This window comes from Uloborus diversus, chromosome 4 (genome assembly GCF_026930045.1).
Source record: "Uloborus diversus isolate 005 chromosome 4, Udiv.v.3.1, whole genome shotgun sequence".
NCBI lineage: Eukaryota > Metazoa > Arthropoda > Arachnida > Araneae > Uloboridae > Uloborus > Uloborus diversus.
In genome coordinates, this window is record NC_072734.1 from 82,428,197 (window position 1) to 82,454,130 (window position 25,934).

A 25,934-nucleotide genomic window follows, 5' to 3' on the forward strand; every position below is an offset into this window, starting at 1 on the left:
GAACCATTTATGAGTTTTTTACTCATTTCGCAGAGGGCAATGAAAACCAAAGAACCCTCCCCTTGACTGCGCCACTGAACGTAGGGCATGTATGAGAAATAATGTTTAAATTGGTTATTAGTAGGAGATGTTTTGAAAATTCAAAACGTTCTGGAAGTTAGAATCAGCCTACTCTAGAAATTCAAACTTTTTTTTATCTAAAAAACCAACAACACTGGAAAAAAAAGGAAACATTGGTGGAGATACTGAGTATACGGCAGAGGACAACTTGATTAATATTACACATTTAATGCTTAGACCAAATGGATTCCATTCAAGACCTTGCTATTTTTCTTCTATCCTCGTCGCAAAATGGCTGATAAAAAGTTTTGCTGATTTTCGACGTGATAATATGTTTTAAATATTAGTTTTAGTCATATTTTATCGACTTAAACCCTCTACAGTTCTTCCATTATTTGAATTGAGGCAGTGATTAACGTGGTTTTGTTTATTGCAAATTCATTCCACAAAGTTTAAAGCAATGCTTTAATTAATCAAATTTGAAAATAAAAGAAAGTTGTTTCCAGAGTTTAAATTAATAGCAGGCTGTGCCAAATAAAAATCTCTGAATCCCGGAAATGACTTCTTAAAAAAAAAAGGAAAAGGATTGAAAGTAAAATAAAATAATAAGGTAAAATACAACATATATTACATGCATTAAATTTCAGAAATAATTAAGTAAAATATACGAAGCCTTCGAAGAAATATGGTAAATCTTGACCACGGACAGATGGTGGATGAATTGAAAGCGGTGAAACGCACCACTTCACTTAGGAATAGGTTGGTTCAGCGAGATCGAGCGGGTAGTAAAAGCTTTACTACTTGCGCGTTCTCACTGATCCTACTTATTGCCAAATAAAGAGCTCCGTTTACCCTTCCAGTTCATCCGCCATCTCTCCGTGATCAAACTATTCAGAGGCTAGTATAAAAAACTAATATCCAGGAAACGCGCTTAATTTCCAGGGGGGGGAGGGGTCTCTTGAATAATATCTTGCTGAAATAATTATTAAATAAAAACAAAAAACCCGACAGCGTAAAAACCAAAAAAAAAAAAAAAAAAAAACTAAAAAGAAAAAAACATAATCCCAGTATTTTAGAATGCTATTAAGTACTACTGAATAACTACACCATTGAAATAGTTTTATAACCGATGCATACATAAAGCAAATCATAAATTCTAAAGCAAAATAGAAGGATCAACAGCCGAGAACCATTTAAATTTTACAGAGTTCCTTGATTGCTCAAAAAGAAATAGGCCCCGACTGTTGATCCTTCTGTTTTGCTTTTGAATATATGATTTGTCTTATGTGTGCATCGATTATAAAACTATTTAAATGGTGTAGTTATTCAGTAGTATTAAATAACATTTTAAACTACTGGGCTTATATTTTTTTCTTTTTAGTTTTTTTGGTTTTTTCGTAGTCAGGTTTTTCGTCTTTATTTAATAATTATTTTCTATTTTACACTTTTTAGTTATTTTTCATTGACTTAGTTATTATGTTTATAATTTTGCGATCTTGTCCTTCTAGTGAGAGAGTTTATATCGTGAGGATTAATAAGTAACTTGTGCGGTTGTCCAAACTGCTGATTAGTAGTCCCTCTAGGAACATAACTCGGCTTAAAGCTACATACAGTGGCTCCCAAAAGTGTTCGTACACCTACGACTTTCAATGAAATAGGACCCTATCCATTGGTTAGAATTAATATTTCGGAATAGGTATTTAATTACAAGATATTTGATCAATTTTCAACAAAACTATATGAAAAGTTTTTAAAAAATATTAAAACTTAATTTTTTAAAAATCAAAAACCAAAAAATGCTGGAAATTTTATCTCACAAACGTCTTTGTACACTTTAAAAAAATTCTATATATTATTGAATAATCTAATTTTTTATTAATTTATTATTTAGTAGAGTATCATGCAGTATCAACAACACCTTTTAAGCGTTTGGGAATAAATTTCATTCTTTTTTCTTTCTTTTTTTGCGTAATTTCTGTGTAAGTGTTCAACCACACTTCGAATCTTACTGTTTCTAGCTCTATTTTCGTCTCAAAGCCGTATTTTCGTAATCTAATCTCCATATATCTCTAAATATGTTACATTAAGCTCAAATCTGGAGATTGAAGGTGTATTTTCTAAAATTTAGGACAATTTTTGAGGCACTAGACACAAACGTCGAAAACCGTGTGCTTCTTATCGTTATTTTGATAAAAAACAAAGTTGTTTCCGACAACCAAATTTTTGGCTAAGAGTTTAAAATTGGTTTTTAAAATATTTAAATGGAAAACATGATTTATTATTTCATCAAAAATTTCCAAACTACCAAGTCCTGATGCTGATGCACCCCCACACAAAAAGACTTTCAATGTCCTGATTAACTGACCCAACTAAGTTCTTAAGATTAAATTCCTAATTTCTTCTTCTATTTACAATTATACAGCAATTTAACCAAAAATGTTAAATTAATTTTTATCTGTAAGTAAGACGTAATTCCAAAACGTTTTGATCTTATTTATTATTGATTTTGCGACGAAAAGCGTAAGCTTTGTGTTTTTCGCACAAATAAGAAAATTTCTGAGGGAAGAGGTCCCATTTAATCCAGCTAATCAGAGAACTTGGCGAACAATTTTAGGTGAAAATTAAATGTAAAAATTTTTATTTAACTCTGCAGAAACGTTTACAACACTCAAATGTGTATTTTTCATAAATTTTTTAACTGAAATTCTCCGATCACGCTTTGTGAACTTTGCCGGTTGACCTTCTCTTACCTTGTGTTCGGTCCAATTCTTTTCTTTAAAGCATTTAATTAAGCACTTTACTATAAAATGGAATAAATTAACTAATTTAGAGATATTTCAAACCAATTTACTGCTACTGTGAGGAAAAAATTCAAATTTCGAACAGTGTTTGTGGTTTTTTACGAATACCAACCATTTTCAAGTAATAAGCACAATATTAAGGAATAAATAAAGAAAAAATTCAAACCAAATGACCTTTAAGGGACAACACAATGCAAAAATAATTTTAAAAAAACGACATATGATAGTTTTAATCATGAATTTATTCGAAAATATTTGAGTGTGCGATGACTTTTGTGGCGTATTATTTGTCTGTCTCTTCGTTTTTTGACAAATTTCAAAAAGAAGATGCGCCAATGCTTTGAAAAAACTACAGGCTTTTATTTAGAATGACATAGGAATGATGTGAAAAAATATTGGACTTCATACTCGATTTCAGTTTTGCGTTATTTTGGTTTCACTTCAAAATTTCAAAGTGTACGAACACTTTTGGGAGCCACTGTATCTTCTTGACCTTTAGCAAAAATGTGCGAACTTAAGTCAGCCACTGCTATATAAACAGCCTGTATAACTCATGATGACGCAAGCTCGGAAACGTTCTGAGTCAATTGTTTCTTGCAAAACTAAAAAAACCCGTCAAGAAAGTAGAATCTCAGTCTCCTGAATCACGACAGAAACAAATGCAACATGTTAGAGATGAAAATCGAATAAAAATTCAGGCAGCCAAAACGCCACATGCATTTGTCACTCGCTAATTCCGAACTAACAACATGGCCACTGGTTGTTGGTATGATGAATTTTGATTACCGTCATGTGTTTAGTGACACTCCCAAGGTCAAAACAACTCGATTGATGTAAGAATTATCGATTGTAAGTGGCGAACGGGGATTGGCAAGCGAAGCGAGCAGAGGGCAAATCTCACTAGTATTTAAAAAAAACACGGAAAAAAAATCAGCTTCTTAGTGGTTTACCATGCATGGGGTTATTACAATTTTGTTTATTTAAAAAACACGCTGAAATTTGAACAAAAATTCTTAAGTGCAGAGATTGGTACTTACTATGGAATAAAAAATGAAGAATGCTCTAAAATTTAACTCAATACGGAAAATATTAATTCGTATATATTTGCAGCAATTACGAGATGACTTACGGTTGGTGGATGTGCCAATTAAGCAGACGAAAAGGAAGGAAACACCACCTAGTCCACCCCCAGGACCCTACCTCAAAACTGTTAGTTCTCTTTATATGATTCTCGCAAAGCATGGAAAATTTTGATTATTTTTATGTGTGTTTTATTGCATGAAAAGCATGTTTGTTTGTCTTGGACGCATGAAATAACCAAGCATGAAACATTGAAAACGTCTCCACAGTAAAAAAAAAAACTTTCGGGCTCAATTTTAATTTAAATTACGCTTCAATTGTCGCTCATAAGGGGCCGGCCCTTCATTAATTATGTAAAGACGATTTTGGCAATTTTTGACGCCCCTTACCCCCATGTAAGGGTACGTAAGATTTTTCAAACCCCTCCCCCTTTTCTTTACGTAAGATTCCATTTTGTTTTTTGAAATGATAAAATGTTGTTATAAACGGATCAGTTTCACTAAAATGCCCCGTTTGACGTAAATCAAAGATTTTTAATTTTCAACAGATAAGTTATATTATTTTAATGCAATCAACTACTCATTACCATTATATTATTGTCTTTGGAACATTATTTATTAGAAGTTAAAATTAAGTTTATAAATAATTTTAAACATTAATCAATCTAAAAACCAACAACACTTTTAAAATAATGATCGACTGGTTTTCAATTATTTTCAAAGAAAATAAATTCAAGCAGTTAAAACGAGATCGATTCAGATCATCAATCATCTGGACTCTGGACTGAATGGGTTAGCTAGCCATGTTGTCCACTCGGAAACAATTGGTAATCCATCCGTTGCAGCGGAAGATGAAAATTCACCCTGCACGTCTATATTTTGTATATGATGCGATAATAATTAAAAATAAAACATGCCATGCATAGTGCGATTCTTTTATTATATTTACACAATTCATTCTTTGTAAAAAAAAATAAAAAAAAGACATCCTAATGCATTTTTTACCTTCCAAGACGCAAATGAAATATGATCCTTGCCAAACCACTTGACCGCTCAATTTTTAATATAAAATATCGACTTTGAAAATATTACTTAAGAATGGGTTTGAACCCCCCCCCCCCCCCAAAGTAAGGGTACGTAGGCATTTTTTCAATCCCCTCCCCCTTGGGACCCTTATGTAATTAATGAATAGCCCCTACCAGTCCACAAGGACTCCAGATATGGCGGATCCTTATTTTCATTGAATAAACTTTATCAAGAATATGGACAAGATTTCTAAATTATGCATTTAAAGTTTGAAAATTTTCAAAAACAACATTTATATAATATTTTTTGGCTCAGTAACAGACGGTATCTGACTAAGCATGTCCGTTACTGAACAAAAAATCGCGCTACATTTTTCAGCATTCTAACGGTCTTAGGTCCGTCAGGCATTTGTTTTTAGTGAAGTATTGTGGCTCTAACGTTTGATACCGAAACACAGATATTTTTTTTCTATCTGGAACAGAATCATGTCTGAAAAATTCCAGTTAATCATGAAATCGGGTCGTTTTAGAAATTTTAAAAGTATTTTTTTCTGAAAGAGCATGCTTAAAAACATAGGATTTTACATTTTTTAAGTAATTTGACAAAGTTTGCTATTCTAAAAAAATATTTAAATCAGTGCGCAGACTCAATTTTACTTTTTACGCTTCTGCGCATTACATCACAAATGAAGAATTTCCATTCATTGTTGCCATTAGCGTAGAGCGCAATATTTAATTCGCTTCTGAATTATCACACTCTTTAAATAAAGTAGACAGTAAGCGTAAACATACAGCGCGTCAGTGGAATGCGCCAAAGTATGTACATTATTTGTGACGTCATAAAGACCACGCCTTGTTTGAAAAATCAGACATTTAAAAAATTAATTAAAAAACAACTGTTGGGAAAATAAAAGAATTTTCTGGGTCCATGTTATTTTATTTTTCATCATTCTATCAATTTCAGTAATTAAAAGTAGTACTTTTGACTGAAGGAAACAACCCCATTCTCGCTGAGTGATAAAAAAACAGCCATTGGGAATGTATACTTCTCCACAAGACATGTCGATGCTCACCGCACTATGCCATTGCTTCAACTGTGAAAAAACGGGAGGGGGGGGGCACGCATGTAGCTATCTACCAAAACTACTTCCACCCCCGCATCCACGAAGTCACGTGAGGTCACTGTGACCTCCCAAAAATTTCCTTATTCGGCAAATTTTGTCTGAAGATTCTAAAAATTTCGAGACATAATTGCAAAATTGGAATTTTTAAATACTTGAATGTCCCTTTTCATTAGATGAAAAAACTACAGGATGCATTTGGCATCTTTCAGGGTTTAAACGATTGTTCACAAGGGGCACCCGATAGAGAGTCAAAACTGCACCCTTAGCAAGGGTGAAAAACTGGCTCCTTTCACCCAACGTGCACCGGAGGTGAAAGGTGGTAGGTACTCTAGGTGAGAAAAAAAGTGTTCATGACTTTAATTTGTCTGTTCGTGCACTAACTTTCTTATATCCATACTTGGATTGCTCAGTAATTAATATGTTGTTGACATCTGCTACAGCATGAACCGTACCGAAAGTGAACAGGGAAGGTATTTATCAATCATCTGCCGGAACAACCGGAAATATTAAGTAATATTGAATTAGAATCATGGGAAAATAAAAGTGTTTCATAAACGTTTAAAATTTTAACCGAGCGTAACATATCAATACTTATTATAAGATTCGACATTTGAGTATCCTAATGCGTACAAGATAAATGATCTAAAAGCGCTTCTTTTCGATGTCAAGTTTTTCGTCAGATTAAATATAAAAACAAGATAGTACAGTGCAATTAGACATGAACCTCAACATCCAAAGTAAAAGTTTCCCGTCAACACCAAATTGTTGTATACTGTCTACATATTGTTTGGTAAAAAGTTACACCGTTTTCAGCGTCGGGTTTTGGGGGGAGGGGGGGAAGATGTTGGTAAATTAGTAGTTTTTATCAGTTTTTCCGAAATATTTAGAAAACTATGGTGTTTAGCGCGAAAAGTTCAATGTACAAAATAATCTGCACTAAATTTCGAACAAAATGGTCCTAAACATTATTTTGTTAAGTGAACGGTTACAGAGTTACGACAAGTGAAAAATAGAAAATTTTCGTATTTTTTTAGATTTTTCGGAAAAAAATTCATTATCACTCAGGAAACTAATTTTTTGTATGAAGAGTGTTTTGTAAAAGCAAATTGCGATTAATGGGGTCGGTGGTATGTTTGTGATCAGTCCTTGAAGGAACGACAACATCATCACCTACTCAAGGGGCTCTAAGTGAACGGTTCCAGAGTTACAGCGGATGTAAAAGTAGAAAATTTTCGCATTTTTAAGATTTTTTGGAAAATGCAATTCTAAGTACTACGTTAACAGAAATAACTAAACAATTTTATTAAAAAGTAATATTGTACAATCGTATTCTAGTCTAAAATAAACTAAGAGGCACCGCATGGGGTTAGAAACGTAGAAATACTGGGAACGAGAACCGGTTTTCTGCAATTTGTGTGAATTGTGATAAAGCACTTGAAGTTAGACTACTAGCTTCAAAAAAGATTGAGAACAAAACATTCAGAGATACACTTGAAAAGAAAGTTAGCTGTACAGTCTCTAGCCTCTATTACCTCTACTCCTATTCTCTTGCCAAGTCTATGACAATTAACAACACCACTGTATGTGTGAACCCTAAAGCCAGGGGTGTTTGTGATCCGAAATTTCAGAAAATTTTGGGTTGACAACACATTCTAAAACTGAAAAATCATTTTAAAAAATAATAAAAAAAAACTTCAAAAATAATTTTCATCAATGATTTATATGATTTTTGTATGCATATTTGAAGAGTTTTTACTGGGGATGGTGAAGGGTCGAGCTTCTTAATAGTTTCAGAAAATTTCACACTGCCTTCAGAAAATTTTACTTGAGTTCACGTGCACCCCTGCCTAATACTCTCTCACATCGGATGGTGTGCACTGTAAGAAAATATGAGAGACTTTAAGAAATACTGTCGAACCCGCTTAAGTGAATAGCCATTTTGCCACGAAAAAATATTTCAATAAGCGAGATATTCCAAAATCGGGATAAAAATAACACATTACATTGGTTTGGTACATTGAAAATGTATTATATTAAGCGGGATATTCTTTTAACCGATATTCTAATAAGCGGGCTCGACTGTATTTTCATTTGAATTATGTTCATCTCCACCCTTGTTCGACGAATCTGGCTTGATAAGGAAGGGGAGCAAATCTCCAATGGTGTCTGTTTTGGTTCCAGATTTAAATGAATCGTCGGTCACCCCTTATTTAGAAAAAATGTCCTACATCATTGATGAAAATCACCTTCTTCATCGTGTTTTCTGACGTTTCCCAGCCACCTTCAGACAGATTTGCGAGCAATACATAAATTACGTAATTGCTCATTATAGGCCAGCAACTTGTTTTTGATGAATACGAGCAAGGAACCACAAAAGATGAAGAGCAACTACTTCACGTTCTACCACTAACATTGAAGTCAAAGTTGAAGACTCTATCGATGTAACTATCAACCTAAGTGAATTTCTAGTTAACACTAAGAACAAAATGGATCTTATTTCTCTCCTGACAATGTACTTGCAAAGAGGCGGTTGCACAGTTTATCAAGCATCGGGTGACGATGACTTATTAATAGTTTTAACAGCGATTGATAAAGCTAAGAATGGAGTTGAAGCTTGTGTGATCGGAGATGACATGGACTTACTAGTCTTGCTGAATTTTCACACACCATCAGAAAACAAATTGAAAATGGTAGTACCAAAGAAAGGCAATCAGTAGGAGAAGATGTGCACTGTTTCGGACATTCAGCGAAGCATTCGAGATATGAAGGGTGTACTCTTTGCAATCTACCCCTTCACAGGATGGGACAATGTACCATCTTTCTACAAGAAAGGGAAACATTTCACCGTATAGGAAAGTGTAAGCCAACAACGCTCTTTTCGTACGAAGCTTCTAAGTCTTTAACGATTCCAAAATTGACCCCCAGTGCAGTGGCTGACGCAGGAAAGTATTTCGTTTTTGCGATGTTTGGAGCAAAGAATACTGAAGATCTAGATAGCTTTCGCTACCAGTGTTACTTGCAGGCTATTGCAAAGCAGACCATACATTCATTGTTCAAGTTGGCTTACCCTCACTTCAACAGCTACCAGCCAGCATTCATATAGAACCTACCACCAGGTTCAGCAGCGGCTGGATGAGAAAAAGAATTTACCTCCAGTGGGGGTGGAAGAAGATTGGTGCATACCTGAGACCAATTACAACAATTCCTTCTGCAACTCCCTAGGAATTACTTTCCTTCATAGTGCGCGTTTAAAAAGCCGAATGCGCCCATAACTGCGAGTGCAGAAGTAGTGGTCTAAACTGCTCAAGCATGTGCAGTAATTGCTCAGGTCTAGGAAGTAATAACAGGGGCACTAATATCATGGACGAAGATCTAGAAGAGGACGGTGGTATGCTTGAAGAGGACTGAATACTGATGAATACTTTACATCACAATATGTCGCATTCAATGTTCTACATTTTTATTAAATATTAGTATTGAACTGAGTTTACGAACGTCAAAAAGTTTGATAAAATATGGTTGCAATATACTTGCAAATATGCCTATTTTCTAAAGGAAAAACTTCAAAAGCTGCACTTATAAAAATGTTATTATTAAAAATGATATAACTATAAATCATAATTGTTATGAATTTTTATAATTTAAAATCATCTATGTTTAAAATACATTAATTCTTATTGCGGTATTGTCTAGAGAAAGTTTGGGTTTCTCCGTGCCGCAGATTTATATAACCACGGTCCATGAATGCTTCTTTTCCCTTAAAAGTAGAGCCCCTTGAGTAGGTGATGAGGTTGTCGTTCCTTCAAGGGCTGATCACAAACATACCACCGACCCCATAAATTGCAATTTGCTTTTACAAAACACTCTTCATACAAAAAATTAGTTTCCTGAGTGATAATGAATTTTTTTTCCGAAAAATCTAAAAAAATACGAAAGTTTTCTATTTTTCACCTGTCGTAACTCTGTAACCGTTCACTTAACAAAATAATGTTTAGGACCATTTTGTTCGAAATTTAGTGCAGATTATTTTGTACATTGCACTTTTCGCGCTAAACACCATAGTTTTCTAAATATTTCGGAAAAACTGATAAAAACTACTAATTTACCAACATCTTCCCCCCTCCCCCCAAAACCCGACGCTGAAAACGGTGTAACTTTTTACCAAACAGTATGTGGACAGTATACAACAATTTGGAGTTGACGGGAAACTTTTACTTTGGATGTTGGGGTTAGGCCTTTTTTCGGTCTATTTGCACCGTACTAAGAGTAGATACTACATTCGCTTCATGCAATAACGCCAAATAAAGATACTTTAACCAAAATAGTGCAGGCTCTAAAGGGAAATGAGTATACAAAATATGAGGACCGCATTCTGTAAATTGTTTTGAACACAGAAAAAATTGCAGATTACGATTCTGGATGTTGCCAGGAGGCTTGTTGGTCCATTAATTTTTTATACCCCGCTCCCTTAGGTACTAAGTAAATGAATTGAGCAAACTTATCTGAACCATTTTAATGATTTTCCTAGTTTCAATGTCCCGTTGTTTCTCAAAATTTAAGATATTTAAAGCTAGCTAGTATAAAATTTAAAAAATAAGTAAATAAAAATTAAAAGAATAATTTTTGTTGAAAAAAATTATTTAATACCAGAAATCAAATTTTTATAGATCTTCAAAAGAAAAATATAAAAATCCATCTTTTTTTATTTTGACAATCATTATTGATGCATTTGCAAAGCGAAATACAATTTAATTGTAATTTTTTACAAGAACCAGCCTTTGTTTGACAATTGGATGAACATTTATAGGGCTGAATCAGCAATTCCGGTAATGGTCGCTTCGTCAGTTGCTGCGGGTACAATTTACCATTTCTTCTTTCGTCGCCAAATCTCTACATAGTATAAAATGAAGTCTCCAAAAAGTGTCTGTGGGACTCGCAAAATTGAACTCGCAAAATTCGAGAACTAGCCGGCCGATTTTTCTGAAATTTTCACAGTTTGTTCCTTTAAGTCCTGAAAAGGTTTGCAGACCAGTTCGAAAACAATTCAATGAATAGTTCTTTTTTTATTCCAATTTAGACCCAATTTTCACATAAATTCCTGAATATGGGGGTGAAAAATTACTCGGAAATAATATTTTTATATATCGTTGGAAAGGGAAGAATTTTCCGCGTTCTACGCAATTTGTTCCAATGCTCTAACTTAATTGCGGCGGGAGTTTTTTACGTTTTTAGCTCGATTTTTTTTAGGCTTAGCTGAAATTTAGGCACTACTTTCTTCATTAAATCCATCAATAAAAAGTGAAGGAATTGTCCCACAGTTTTCTTTTTGACAGCATTGGAAAGAGATGATTTTTTTACTCCAGATCTAACTCGACCTAAGTTCGCAAGTTTAACCCTCTATCTCCATTAGAAAAAAGTTACAAGCGAATTAAATGAAGTTCAAAAATCTGTTCTCTATTCAAGTTTTTAACCATTTTATTTTGCGTTTCCACGGTAACGCTTTTTGAATCCATTGTTTATTTCCATCTTTCTCACTATCAATTCTAACTTATTTTATTTTGTGTTTCCATGGTTACCCCTTTTAAATCCATCTTTCTTATTTCATTTTAATTTCTTAAAAGTATTTTAGTATCTGTCTTCATTGTTTGGCGAGAAAATTTTGCATGATGGTTTTTTTTCTTTCATTTAATCATGGTTATTGAAGATACTTCACTTGACGCAATGGTTTTTTTTTTCAAGGTAGACCGGGCAAAGCCGGGCAACGCAGCTAGTAAGGTATAATGAATAGGCTGTAGTAGTGTTCGGTCAGCATTTATCCAAACATATGTTTGTGCTGAAGCTCTTAATAAATGTAAATGTAAAGCATCTGATGTGCAAATTATTTTTAATAAATTTAAACGGAAACCGATATTTTGTGTAGTTAGTTTATGCCGAAGTTCATCAGCAGTTACTTTTTTTTTCGAGAAAAGATAAGTGCAAACTGTTTCTAATTCAGTTAATTGTTCGACACTAAGATCTGGATTTCCTAAATGTCGGAGAGCTTTTTGTACAAAATCCAACGATGCAACTTTTAAACTGTGTTTTTTTTTGGACCCAATCTGCTGGTCGAGTCACAGCCACTGAGAGTGTAATGCTAGCAGAATATGACAAATGTTTTCGCCTAGTGAGCTGCCAAGTGACAGCCTGAAATGAATTTCTTCTTGTACAAACCATCAAACCATAGACCTAAACAACCAAGACGTGCTAGACGTGGTTAAAATTTTCAGGTAGTTCAAAAAATAAAGAGCTTTGTAATTTAAAACATTTTGATGGATCATCAAATCCTCCACAAGTACATAACTCGCAACCTTGATTTATTTGGGCATATCTCGAAACAGAAGTACAGAGAAATTGAACGAGCTGTAACTTATTTTAAGTGCTAGAAAAGAAATTATTGCAATTGCTTGGGACTTTTGTAACATTTGAAATTATAACATTTTTAACTTTTTGACCCTTACTCCGTAAAGCCGACTCTAAACATTTGATCGAAAGATCATCATACCTGTCAAATACCATGTCAACTCGTTTTACTTTTGGCTACAAGAAAAAATCGTGGATTCTTTTGAAGAATGCCTCAGCAAAGTCGCCAAAGGTGTTGAAATTTTTTAATAGAATTCGGTGAACAACTGCCATACCATCAACAATAAAAAATTTAGTATTGTAAATTGAAAATTCCCGCACTTATATTGACTTTCAATTTTAAGAGCGAATTCCGATTTTGAGGATTTCCTATAAAATCCTTCTGTGTAAAAAAGGTACTTGCAGTAATCCAAAATTTCGTGAGCTGCTAAAATTTGTGTGTCAGATCCTCGTTGATCAACCAACATAAATGGTTTTTGAAAAAAAATTTATATCTGTTGCATCTTGTAACTTTTTATTACACGTAGTTTTTCTTCCTTTTTCGTAAGTAGTCACAAAGTTGTCAAATTTAATTTTTTTAATAGGGTTGGATAACTTTTTACTTTTTAGAACAAACCGCTCTTCTTCGTACATACTGAATGCAATCTCCCCATTTTCTACAATATTTAGCAAACATTGAGAAGAAGATTCTTCAGCAAGTCACACCGGTGTAAATATTTCGGAGAGCGCAATTTTCGCTATAATTATAGGGATTGCAAGCAATAGAATATTTATACTTTGAATATCTTTTCGTCTTCATTGATCCTGGACTGCGTCCATTCATTATGATAATTAATGTCACTTGTAGAGTCTGCTCGTATTCTGATATATGAAGAAAAAGTCTCGTATATGCTGTTTTTAAACTGATAAAGAAGTAGCCATCCCTGTATCGCATCTTCATTTTTTGTAATACCAATCAAACCTCCAGTTACTGCTGAAGATCGATTCCCAGACTGCTCTAATGCTAAATCGAGACTTACTGCGTTGAATCTACCTTCCGTTCGTTTGACGGACAGCATTCCTCTCTTTATATCATTTACAACTTCTAAAGGTACTTTTATCATATCTTGTAAATAAAGAGTCACCCTACGAATGTAGTTTGTGTGATTCGAGGAGATAAAGTAAGGTAACATTTGTCCAGTTGTTAACAAATACAGTTCAAAATTATTACTCCTATCAGCCAAAACTGAACCTAACACAATTTTAACCATTCCACAATAGTTGTTCAAATATTTAAATATTTCGTTTTCAGTGCTCTTCGTGAGTAAAAAATTTAAAAAACTCATCAAAATATCTGTAATTATTCTTTTACATTGATTATATTTTTCAAATAGGCCAGCATGATCTTTATCAACTGTATTCTCTCTTATTTCTTTGAGATAAGTATTTAGAAAATGCATCAATAATGATTGTCAAAAAAAAAAAAAAAGATTTATTTTTATATTTTGCTTTGGTAGATCTTTGTAAAAATTTGATTTTTGGTATTAAATTTTTTTTCCACAAAAATCATTCTTTTAATTTTTTTCGTTTTGTATATAATCAAATGCCTATACTTACGCGAGATTTCGAAGATTAATCCACGGAATTTTCAGTTTTCTACTTCATTCAATGTGAAAGTAAATTTCGTTGCAACTTCCTTCGTCCGCCATTGAAATTGAAGTTGTCGTTTGGACGATGTGACAGAGCGCATGCGCAACGAGTCGCCCTCCTATTGAATGGTCTTTTAGCACTTTTGTTAAAGGCGTTCACCCACTGAGGAACCAAAAGCACCTTAACGACACTTCCTAGCCTCCGTTGCACCCTGAGGCACCGTTTTCTCATCCTAGGGTGAAATTCTTTACCCCTGAGGCACTCCTAGTTTTAACAGTGTACGTATTGGGGCATACCCGTATTTTATTATTCGGTCAAATCTGAAGTTCCGGAAAATTGAGAATGTTCCCCCGCCCATAAATTTAAGTTTGGAGCGCCTCTGGCCATATCCCCACCACAACTTATACAGCGTCCTCTCAAAAAAAAATGGGTAGATTGATATAACGCATCATTTATTACCAATCTGCTGAAGCTAATTTACACATGATTATGTGGACAGATTTACCTAGATAAGAGCAAAAGAGTTTGCTGTACATTTAGCCACTTATTACATGAGAAAAAGAGCAAAATATTATGAGAATTTGCATAAGTTCTTAGTTGTTCTTTGAAATTAATGCTTCTGCATATCCACAATACAATCAATAAAATACACTATTAAAGAAGGCTGTAAAAATAATGCAGTAAAAATGTGTAACTATGCAATGTAGAAGTGTAACTGTGAGAGAAGAGCGATTTAAGCTAAAATTCGAATAATCGAAAACATAAAAACTACACCCATCATTTGTGTTTATTCTGAGGTTAAAAATTTATAGACCTAGACAAAACCGAGTCGTTCGACTCGAAGTAATGATACTCTGAATCTAAAAGAAGGCAAACTTTTGAGCGACCTATTTTCTCTATCCGGAATTTTACAGTTACAAGCAAACAAAATGAAAGAAAGAATTATTGAGGAGTGAAGTGTAGGAGTTGTGTGAAAATATTTCTGACTTATCCTTTGAAACTTAGTTCACACTGAAAAAATTTGAAAGGAATAGAATAATAATCAAACATCCTAATTGGCAGTTATTCAGCAAAGATGTATGCTTTTAGAAAACAACCGAAGTACAACACTGATAAAGACTAATTGACACTGAAATTCAAAAATTATTTGTTTAAAAAATATATATATAGATATTTTTTAAATATTTTTCATTGTTACCTCGGCGCTCTCGAACTAATGTAACGTGTTCTCATTTGGAAAAATAGTGACTGTTTTCAAAAAACAAAATAAGATATTTAAAAAATATTTTATGGGAGAGAGGGTGCAGAGAAGTGTTTGTTGATATTTTGATTCATGAGCCTTAACAAAATATCTCGGTTAGGTGCTGCTGTCAATGTTGATGTCTTCTTAAAGCATATGGAAGGCTTTTTACATTATTAAAAGCACACACATGGTCGTAGGGAATATATTAATTGGAAGCGTCGTGCTTTCTGGGAACATGAATTGTTTCGCTGATGATGTCAAAGTTATGGGGACTGTAGAAAATGAAGAACAAGCAAATCAGCTGCAAGAGGATCTAGATCATATTACGGAGTGGGCTGATAAATGGGGTATGGTTGTTAATGTTGGGAAATGTCAAGTGCTACATTTAGGGCATGGAAATAAGTGTACAAGTTATTATTTGAAAGGTTCAGTCATTACTCAGGCAGACAAAGTTACTGATCTGGGGGTCTTAATAAGTCAGGATTTAAAGTTTAGCCAACCGTGCAGCATTGCTAGCAACAAAGCCAATAAGATGATTGGGTTTATCAATAGATCTATTTCAAACAAATCTAAAGAAGTTTTCTGCCCTTATATAGAAGTTTGGTAAGACCCCATTTGGAGTATGCTGTTCAGTTTTGGTCTCCTTATCTTAAGAAAGACATTAATGTATTGGAAAGGGTGTAAAGGCGGGCTACAAGGCTAATAAGTGGACTTTCCCACTTAGATTATGATTCCAGGCTTAGAAGGCTAAAAATGTACAGTCTTGAACAAAGAAGAGACCGAGGGGACATGATTCAGCTGTTTAAACTTATTAAAATGAAAGATGTTACGGGACTGAAGTTTAGCACTGAAAACAGGACAAGGGGTCATTGTTTTAAGCTAATTAAATCTCAGCCTAACATGGATATTGGGAAAAACTATTATTTTAGCAGGATAGTGGAACCTTGGAACAGCTTACCGGAAGAGGTGGTAATGAGCAAGGGAGTAGACAGTTTTAAGAGGGCCATTGATCTTCACTGGGGATTGTAAATTGACTAGGACCAGTTTAGCTGGGCCCAGAGTCTGTTGCTGGTCGTCACTTTTGTATTTGTATTAATTGCATCCTTGTTGCGTTTTTGAAAATCTTAGTGTAGGTGTTTCATATTTTTCATTGGAGATCGATTCTTCTCCCGAGATTAATACCGTGGTTTAAATAGGGCCCTGGAGGATGAAGTAAAATTGAGTTTTATTGGCTTAAAAATCCTTATAATTAAACTCATTGGGTGATTATCCACAAAGTCAATAGTGCAACCATATCCTTTTAGCAAGGCAATTCTATCCGAATGATTGAGAAAAGGAAACATTGGATGCTCATGTTTCGTTCACTTCAATATGACTCTGCTTTAATTAGAGGCTAAAACACACATTTAAGGGCAAACTGGCATCCCTGCAAACTAATAGACGAGTTCGTTTCTGCCCCTGAACGGAATATTTTTCTTTCCATCTCATCGTGGGCTAACAATGGCACTTGGGTCAAGCAATAGTTTGACCAGCACAGGCATTCTAGCCATCAAGATGAAACTGCTTCCCCACCGTTCGATATTGTGATTATGCGACGGTTCTTTACCAACTTTCATGTAAAAATATTTTTATGCGACGATAAATGATAATGTTTCGGCTATTCCAAAACACAGTACTCTTTTTCTTCAATCAACTCGGCACATGAGCTGCTACCATTCTAAAACCGGTGAACTGAATCAACTAATAAAAGAACATTGCCAAGCGTTCGCTCTACACACGAGTAAACCAAGTGAGGCAACTCGTTCAGCTTTAAGAAAGTTGGGGGAGCAGCTGTTCGAATAAATTCGACTTAGTCCAGTGGTGTGGGATATGAAAATGTTTTCTTTTTATGTTCCCTTTTCGTTTGAGAGGAACAGTTGATTCAACTGAGTTGCCTCGTGTTAACACAACGAAAAGCGACAGTCAACCGGTTTACAGGTAACTTTTTCGCAAAGTTAATTTAACTAAGTTGCCTCCGTATGAACGCAACGAAAAACGCCAGTCAACTAGGTAACAGGCAACTTTTTCGAAAAGTTGATTCAACTAAGATGCTTCGTGTGAACACAACGAAAAATGCCAGTCTCTTTCGAAAAGTTGATTCAACTAAGTTGCCTTGCGTAAACACAACGAAAACCACGAGTCAACAAGTTGACAGTTAACGTTTTCGAAAAGTTGATTTAACTAATATGCTTCGTGTAAACACAACGAAAAACGCCATTCAATTGATTGGCAACTTATTTCGAAAAGGTGATTCAACTGACCACCTCGGAGAACCGCCGTGTAGGATACTCCTTTAATGAAGAATTCGTAACCCGGAGATGTTTTGCTGTTTCTATAAAAACTTACATGATTGCTGCTTCAAAATCAAGTTGTTTCGGATAAAAAACTAAACTACAGAATTTTTTCTAACCTATTCTTTTTCTCGCATTCAATAATATGAAACACCTTTGTACCCAAAACGTTCATGGATGGGGCAAATCAATAGTTTGACGAGGTTGTATCTTTACTCAAAATTCATGGATGTATACAAAATCAGTTCGTATATGTATAAGACTTTTATTTAAAAATACACTACTTTCTAAAAATGACATACATATAACATGAAATTAATTCCTCAAAATAATAATAATAATAAACATACTTAAAGAAAATGTTTAAAGCATAAGCTTAAAAGAGGAGTTATTGTTAAAAATGTGAAAGTTTTGTCTCAAATCATACTTTGTTTTTAAGGTGGAATTTGACGACGTTATCGCTGAACCAGAAGGCACCTATTCTCCATCCTGCGTTTGGAGGAACTCCAAATACTTCTTCACCTGCTCAAAGAACTGCTGCTACCGCTGTTTATCCCTAGTGTGTGGGATTCCCATCGCCCTCATCGTGGGCTGCAGTTTCGCCTGCATCACATTCCAGCACGTGTGGTGCATCGCCCCTGCACTCAGGCAGTTCACCATCAACTGCCATGCGGTGAAGCAGTTTCTACGGACGGCGCTGGACGCTTGTATCGGACCTTGTTGCACGACGCTCGGCCTTATATTCAGTAGGATAAAAGTTAATCATCACACTGAGAATGGAAGAATTTGCGTTTAAAAATTGATCACCATAAAGACGATTTATTTGCTGAACCCATTTGCTCATTTTCCCTTTTATACCCGGAATTTTAAATTTTGGCTTTTAATCTCTCAGAAGTGGACTACTGCATTTTGTAATTGTTAAGATAGTAAATAATAGTTAAGAAAACGCGTGACTTTACTGCTTATGCGTTCTTGTTGATTCTACCTCTTACAAAATGAAGCGGTCCGTTTTCGCTTCCAGTTCACTCGCTATCTCTCCGTGTTAAAGCTTTATCATAACATGAAGTACAGTAGACCCTCGTTTTAGCGTATGCAGCGTAAATCGAAACCGCATAAATTGAGACCTAATACTACTGTTAAAATAGGGGTTTGGTTAGGAAGATAACAAAATATTTCATTCTAGTTATGACTAATTATACAATAAGTTTAATGTGTAGTAATATCGACTTTTATGCACAACATGCATAAAGAAAACATAAATTAATTTCGTATTCTGTTTATGAAGAGGAACTGGCTATGATAGTCTTTTGGCAATCATTAAGAATTTTTTTCTGTAATTCTTTGCAGAGCATTAACGCATCCATGATCATTTGCGTCATTTCCATTAATAGAATCTTCCTTCACTATCAAATCAGAAAGATCATTTCTATTGTCTAGGAATGGCTCAAAATTTTCAATCCGAACGTTTTTGGTTGTGCGTCATCGACGTCGGCATCCTCGCTGGTTTTGGCCTCCTTTGTCACTCCTAAAAGCTCTTCTTCCAATGAGTTCTGAACTGTGTGAGTTTAATAACTTTACTTCTGGAAAGAGCTCTGAAACCAATCGCATAAAATGTCTCCAGTGGCTCAAGCTCGATTATTAGCACGCCAAAATGCAGTTGATTTGACGCGGATTGCGTAATCTGCAATATTTAGGAGTTTAGGATTTTGAAAGAGGGAAAAATTTCATCTGTTTGCATTGCCGCATCCGCGAAAAACCGAAACTCATCCGCGTAAAATAAAATAAAGGTGTCAAATCTTAAACCGCGTACAATCGAAACCGCGTAAAACGAGTGTCTACTGTATCAACTTTCTACAAAGTTTTCTTCTGTTTTAAAAATTGAGTCTTGTACGTGCTGCGGGCGTCACTTTGCGGTCTCACCGGTAAAACGTACAAATCTTTATTTTTCAAGTACAAATAATTGTTTTGGAAAGTTGACACTTTATGTTATGATACATAACGGTTCTTTATATTCGAATGTATCCCCCCCCCCAAAAAAAAAGCCAAAATTAAAAGTCCGGGAATAAACTGCAAATATACGTGTAAAAATGCCACAAACGTATGTGTAAAAATGTGCAAATGGATTGAACAATGTTTCAAGCTTCATCATAAAAAAGAGAAACTTTTCTGTAAAAATCAATTTTTTTTTATTCAGCTAACCGCGGAATAGAGCAACGTCTTCTGCAAAAAGTCTACAGTTGCTTTCACACCGACTGTAATGACAACAATTGCAATCTGCTGCAGTTCTAGCAGCAGCAAATTACGCAAAAGAATTGTCCGTATGCAAAACGAAGAGAAATTGACCACTACATACAATTTTCGACGATTGTGTACTTTGGACTATTATGTGAAGTGTGTGCTAAATGTTGCGGGAATGTGAGGTGTTATTCGTGTTCTCGGTATGATAGCAAGAAAAACAAAGATTTCCAGAAAGAAGGAACATTGCTGAAATTTTCAGAAAAATCATCTTATTTTTAAAATTATGAATATCTGTAGTGCTAAACCATTCAATCAGCTTTGTACAGAATTTTTTAAAATGCTTTTTTATGACTTTTTAAATGATGTGTGGAAAAAATACTATATTTTAATCTAAAATTTTTACTGCACATTTTTTATAAAATACAATGTTCAAATTCATCTTGAGAGATTTCTTTCATTTCATTTCATATAAATCTTATTTGTACGATGGTTAAACAGGAAGTTAAAATTGTCATGCAAAACTTTAAATGTTGTTTAATACGAAGACTGTGATAAGAAGAACTTACCCTAAAGAAGGAAACTAAAATGTGAACATAATAAATCAAGGTAAAAATATGAACATTGCTAACATCGTGAATTTAAATTATGGTTTTTACGAAATCACGTGTGTGTGTGTGTGTGTGTGTGTAGGCGTGTATGGGGGTATGTGTAGACGTGCTCTCAATATGCCCTTTCGCTTCCTACATATTTATTTTTCCCTCATTATTCCACCCTTCGTGTAACTGGTCAGAACGGATTTTCACACGTGAGTAGCTCAAAATTTGTCTAAAATATTAAAATTCGTATAAAATCGAAAAGAACGGCAGGAGCTAACTACCAAACGGCACGACCTTGAGAGTCACGGATTTGGACAAAATTATAGATATAAGTCAATTCCTACTAGATATGAGTCTAGGCATAGCGGTTTGACTGCATAGGCCCTAGTTCGGCTGCAAAAGGAGTTCAAAGTTGATATTTTGGACTCAGAAATGCAATGGAGTGTCCTTTAAAATTACCATTTGTATTGCTTTTTCTGCTATTGTACTGCAGAATGAGCCGTTTGCACTCTTACCTTTGAATTAATTGCTTTGAATACTAAATTTTAATAAGCGGTTCTCAAATTCTAATGAGCTACTACTTTTAATTTCAATAACCTGAATGCCAAAATAAAATAATTACGGGATATTTATCGTTTGCAAATGAAACTAATTATTTTCATTTTATATTAAACGTTTGCTAGTAAAAAGTATTTATCGTTTGCTAATGAAAACATTTACTTTAACTGGATATATATAGTCTGCTATTAAAGATATCCCACATTTAGTACAGTAAAAATAGGGGTCGGACCCAAACATCCAAAAAGAAAAGCTAAACCTGGTGCAAATTGTTTATTACCCTCCCAATAAGAACAGGTAAAAAGTCCCACCCCATTGTGCGTCGGGTTTTGGAATGGGGGGGCATCTAAAAATTGTTGATTTGGGTATTTTTCCAGAATTTTTAGAGTAAATTTAAAGTGAGAATATTATGTCATACTAAATTTAAAAGCATGAAATTAAAGGTGTTTGACCCCCAAGAGGGATGACATAACCCACCAATGCTACAGAGCCCGCCCCCTATCCCCGTAAAACGTAGCAGTACCCCCGAACCCCCCTCCATACATTTCATATGGAAATATTATTTTATGCTAAGTTAAAGTTAGAAATCAAGTGTGTCCTCCAAGAGCGATGGTGCACCTCCTCTCAAAGCTGCAGCACCCCCCCCCCTCCGCCAAAAAAAAATAAATCCTCACCCCCCCCCCCCTTTTATTTCAAGTAGAAGTATTATTTCATGCAAATCTAAAATGCATTAAATCAGGACTGTCCACCCCATAGCTCACGTTCCAAAACGAAATTATATACTAAAATATTATCCTTCCCTCCCAACCCGGTGGTGCACATTTGATTAAATAGCCAGAAAAATAACGCTGAACTGTTTTTTGCTTTCAAATGATTTCTCCTAAGCATGTAACAAAAAGTCTTCGTTATCAAGATGTTTTTTGGAATCTAGATCCTCAGCAAAATCGTTATTGTCGCAGCTATGTCTAGCACAGTTTGTGCATATAATTGAGCACTTCAGTCCACTTTCATACTTTTCAAACATTCACTATATCCAATGAACCCCTCAGAACAAGCGCAAGATTTGAGACGCAGAAAGTCTTCTAGAGCAGAAGGCTTGGCTGTTGTAATAGGACGCAGATTGCTTTCTTTGCACCCATCAAAAATGACACTAGCTTTCCCATACTTACAAGTGACCTATACACTGCATTGCTGGCATATTTCCTTGAAGGTTACAGATCATTACAAAAAATATGATCAATCAGGTATCATCCATCTATTACATATGAGGCAGTGAGAAGCAAAGGGATGTAAGTGGCAAAATTAAAAATTTGGAGATAACTAGTACAAATGGTTGCTGAACCTCTCCTTTATCTCGGGGCAAGAGATGGTAAAAGTAGACCTGGTAGTTGCTTCTATACAGCATGATTTAGAAAAGAAAATCAATGAAAGCCTACCTAGGATCTTATCTTTAAACGCGTTTTATTCAAAACTTGAAAATGTCCACTTACATCCCTTGCTTCTCACTGCCTCATATATGACACCAGCTGCTCGTTCTGTGATGGTGGATGAACCTTTTGCTTCAGATAATAGCACTTTAACGATACAGGATTTCTTTCCTTCTGAAACCAGATTCATCAAATACTGATGGATGATCAGCGTATAACTCGTACCAGAAGTTTTTAGCAATTTGTTATTCCATCTTTACTGTTCATACCATTCGGTGTAAAAGATGGTTTGGGCTTACACATGTTTACAGATAGTAACTACTCTCGTAACAGAAGCTAAAGACATAACTGCTTACCGCCTTTACAAAGAAATGCCACAAAATTGTTTGCTTTCAATATCCTTTGATGTTACTACCCGAACGTTAAAGGTCTCATCGCAACTCACCTTATCATCAGCGAGCAATACCACTACTAACTTGAGAGGGAAGAAACTTCTGGGGACTTAAGAATCTGATTGTGATTTCCAAACTGAGAGACAAAAAGGTGTAAATATTTAGCATTCTATTGTTGTATTTGCTCATTGCTCTCATTGAGATTTGTTCTATCGTTGAATCACTACAGGTTCTAGACCACCTGAATTTGTCACTGAGTTAGATCGTTGGATAGATGATGTTTTAGCTGATGTTTGATGTGATCAAATTTTTTTTATCGCATAATGTACTCAAAAGTTTCAGATAGTGTTGCAAGTATATGTCTGCATATTTAGCATAATTCACATAACCAGCTGCGTAAAAGAAAGGTAGCTTGGTGTTTGCAAATGAGAACCCCCACCTACTTAGAGGGTGTAGAATTGCAGCATTGCCTGTCTCACGATTGGCAATTCCGGTTTGTCCCCCCTTACGGTGATGGCAAAAGATTGTAGAAAAGTTGAAGTAAGTTAATCAAGAAGAAATAGGGAAACTTGGTCAATTTGGACTTTTTTTTATGCTGCACAGGAATTTTGTTTTCCAGTGCTCTAAACAGTTTAATAACTCCAGTCATAAATAATTTGGTTACTGAGCTCGCTTAGATCTTTTAGAATTATCGTTCTGACATTACCATATCATTGTGTGGCATTTTGTACTTCGGAAAAATTTAAAATCAGCGATATTTTTTCGTGAACTTCACTGCAATAGTTGATTTTAGAATGTAAATTCAGGCCCCCCCCCCCTCAAAAAAAAAGCGATGGCGCACCCCTTAAGTGTGATGGAGTACCCATTCAGAATAAAAGCCCTCAAAAAAGAAAAGAAATACCCCTTGAAAAACCTGCCTTAAAAATTCCAATGAAGCAAAACTGCTCCATAGACCCGCCCCCATTCCCCTCCTCCGCCTGTGCACCCCAATTAATTAGAAATTTTTTCTGTGAGAGTTTATTATTTTACTATTATAGAGTGGTTTCTGCGAGGTTTGAGAATTTTTTTGAAGTAATAGAAATTATTTTTTATTTAAATAGTGGATTATTTCGTCCCCCCCCCCCTCCCCCCCAAAACCCGACGCGCAAAGTGCAGGGACTTTTTACCCCTTCTTGCTGGAAGGATAAGAAGTAATTTGCAACAGGTTTCACCTTTTTCTTTTTTTTGGATGTATGGGTTTAGCCATTTTTTGGGCTAATTTTACTGTACTAATTAATGCACAAAAAAAAGGGAGAAGAGAAAAAAGAGAAAAAGCTCTGATTTAGTGCACATGGCACAAAAAAAAAATCTGTTTGACTTTTCAAATAATTTAGATAATGCCCATAAATAAATACGTGTTCTTCCTTGTGATCATTTTACTAAAAAAAAAGATGCTAAAGGTGTTGGGAGATCGAACATAGTGTCGAATTCTGAAATTCCAATGTAAACGCCGCGCCGTTGCATTTCCTGGTGGCCAAACAGGCAACTCAAGGTCGTGCCGTTTAGCTACCAAACGGCACGACTTTGAGGGTCACAGATCTGGATGAAATTCCGGATTTAGTTTAATTCGCTAAAGATATGAACCCAGGTTAAGCGGTTTGACTGCATAGACCCTACATCGGCCGCAATGGGGGTCCAAAGTTGCTATTTAACTCCAAAAAGGCAATGGTTTTTCCTTTGAAATTAAACTTTTTCTACAATGTTCCTGCTATTGCATTTTAGTATCACCCAACTGAATGCATTCACAATATAGAATAAAATCCCTCGCTCCTACGTTGTACTAACAAGAGAGACGAAAGATTTTAGGAGAGCAAATATTGTGCCAAAGCTTCAAATTCCAAGTAAACCGCTATTGCAGTTCAGGAGCCAAACAAGCAAACTTGAACCCTTCGTACAGCCGAGCTAGAGCCTATGCACTTTAACTAATTTACCTTGCTTCATATGTACGAACTGACCGAAATCCAGAAGTTTGTCCAGATTCGTGACCCACAAGTTTTTGCCGTCTGAACCGGACTGAGTTCCTGGAGTCCAGGATAGCAATGACGTTCTCATTGGAATTTGAGCTCTTGACACTGTATTTGAACTCGCAACACATTCGGCGTCTCTCGTCAGTACAACCTAAGGAGGGGGAGGGGGATTTCTTCTATGTTGTGAATGCATTCAGTTGGTTCATAACTGCATTTTTTAATTGCGTAAAAGGGTAAAAAAAATGTGTTTGCTTTCGAAGGTAAACCATTGCTTTTCTGGACTCAACTAGCAACGTTGGACCCCCATTGTAGCCGAACTGGGGCCTGTGCAGTCGAACCGCTTTACCTGTGTTTATTCATATCTGGTGCGAATTAACCTACATCCAGAATTTCGTCGAGATCTGTGACCCTCAAGGTCGTGCCGTTTGGTAGTCAGTATTAGATCATTATACAGGGTGTTCCGTTTTAAAGTGCAAGACATTTATTTTCGCAATCGTTAGTCCTAGATGTATACAGTAGACCCTCGTTTTACCCTGGGGTTACTTTCCACGGAAATGCCGCGTAAATCGAAACCACATAAAATTAGACCTAGTACTAGTATTAAAATAGGGATTTGGTTCCGTAGAGAACAAAATATTTCATTCTAGTGATGATTAATTGTATAATAAGTTTAATGTGTACTTATATCAATTTCTATGCACAACATGCATAAAGAAAACATAAATTAATTGTGTGCTTATAAAGAGGAACTGGCTATGACAGTTTTTTGGCAGTCATTAAGAATTTTTCTCTGTAATTCTTTGCAGAGCATTAACGCATTCATGATCAGTTGTGTCATTTCCATGATATAATCTTCCTTTACAAACAAATCAGAAAAATCATTTCTATTGTCTAGGAATGGTTCAAAATTTTCAATGCGAACGTTTTTGGTTATGCGTCACCGACGATGGTATCCTCGTTGGTTTTGTCCTCCTTTGTGACTTCTAAAACCTCTTCTTAAAGTAAGTTCTGAACTGCGTAAGTTTAA

At 35.2% G+C, this 25,934-nt stretch overlaps 1 protein-coding gene across 1 annotated transcript in view; it reads left to right on the forward strand.

Moving 5' to 3' along the window:
* The window catches only part of LOC129220673 (caveolin-3-like), a 60,040-nt gene extending 41,554 nt beyond the window's left edge, over positions 1–18,486 (forward strand). The window contains exons 2-3 of the mRNA XM_054855103.1: positions 3,972–4,070; positions 18,130–18,486. Of these exons, the coding sequence (XP_054711078.1) occupies positions 3,972–4,070; positions 18,130–18,486 (456 nt within the window). The remainder of the gene's footprint in view (positions 1–3,971; positions 4,071–18,129) is intronic.
* Positions 18,487–25,934: the final 7,448 nt, after the last annotated feature.